The following is an 832-nucleotide window of genomic DNA, read 5'->3' on the forward strand; positions in this document are numbered from 1 at the left end:
ACACATTAGCTGTACTTTTGCTCAGGAAATACAAAGACACTAGTTCCATGAAAGTTAAACACTATTTAAAATCATGAAAGATAGTGATATTCTAGGAATTAGGATATTTTGATAGCTGTTTAATGGCCAATATTTTATGATCCCAAATAATAAAAATTCACAGGTGTTATGTCAATGATCTGTGACACATTCTGTAACATTTCTCCTGTAACAGCCAGGAGACTAAAATTTAGTACATGGGAAACTGGGCTTCTTTTAAGAAATTGTAAATTGTTGCTTTTCGTTCTAAAATGCAGTGGAACATTTTGCTGTTCTTCCTTAGATGAAATTGGAACATGTTGCTCTTCTTCCTTAGGTAAGGTCTTGACATTTTGCTCTTTTTACTCATGTGAAGGTGCCTCATTCTGCTCTTCACTCTTATCTGTTCTTCTGCGTGTCAGAAAACCCAAAATTAACAAGCATAATAAAAGAATAAAATGAATCAACCAAAGTGGTCTCAGGTTATTGGCCTTTTGACTCTCTGTTCTCCCAGGAGGTGGGCCACTATCTATACTACCTCCATGACCTCTTTCCAGGCAGAAGGGAGGCTCCCACTGCGAGTTGCAATGGCAGTGCTGTCTGCTGTTGCAGACTCCTTTCAGATTGCAGGTCTCAGGTGAACAACCAGTTACCAGAAGTGACCTATGGACACACTTCCTTTGGATGCAGACACGTTCTTCCCCACACTCTGTCCCATCTTTCACATCACCAATGTCAGGTAGGGTCATCCCGAAGTGGTAGTCGGTACCCCAGCAGGTGGCGCCATTGAAGTGAGTCCAGTGCACAGGACAAT

General features: G+C 41.2%; 1 protein-coding gene across 1 annotated transcript in view; it reads right to left on the reverse strand.

The window, feature by feature from the left end:
• Positions 1 to 380: 380 nt before the first annotated feature.
• LOC102766103 (disintegrin and metalloproteinase domain-containing protein 20-like) overlaps positions 381 to 832 on the reverse strand; it is a 1,956-nt gene continuing 1,504 nt past the window's right edge. Inside the window, 1 exon segment of the mRNA XM_015568457.1 lies at positions 381 to 804. Within this exon segment, the coding sequence (XP_015423943.1) occupies positions 381 to 804 (424 nt within the window).

This window comes from Myotis davidii, unplaced genomic scaffold, assembly GCF_000327345.1.
Source record: "Myotis davidii unplaced genomic scaffold, ASM32734v1 scaffold404, whole genome shotgun sequence".
In the NCBI taxonomy this organism is placed as follows: Eukaryota; Metazoa; Chordata; class Mammalia; order Chiroptera; family Vespertilionidae; genus Myotis; species Myotis davidii.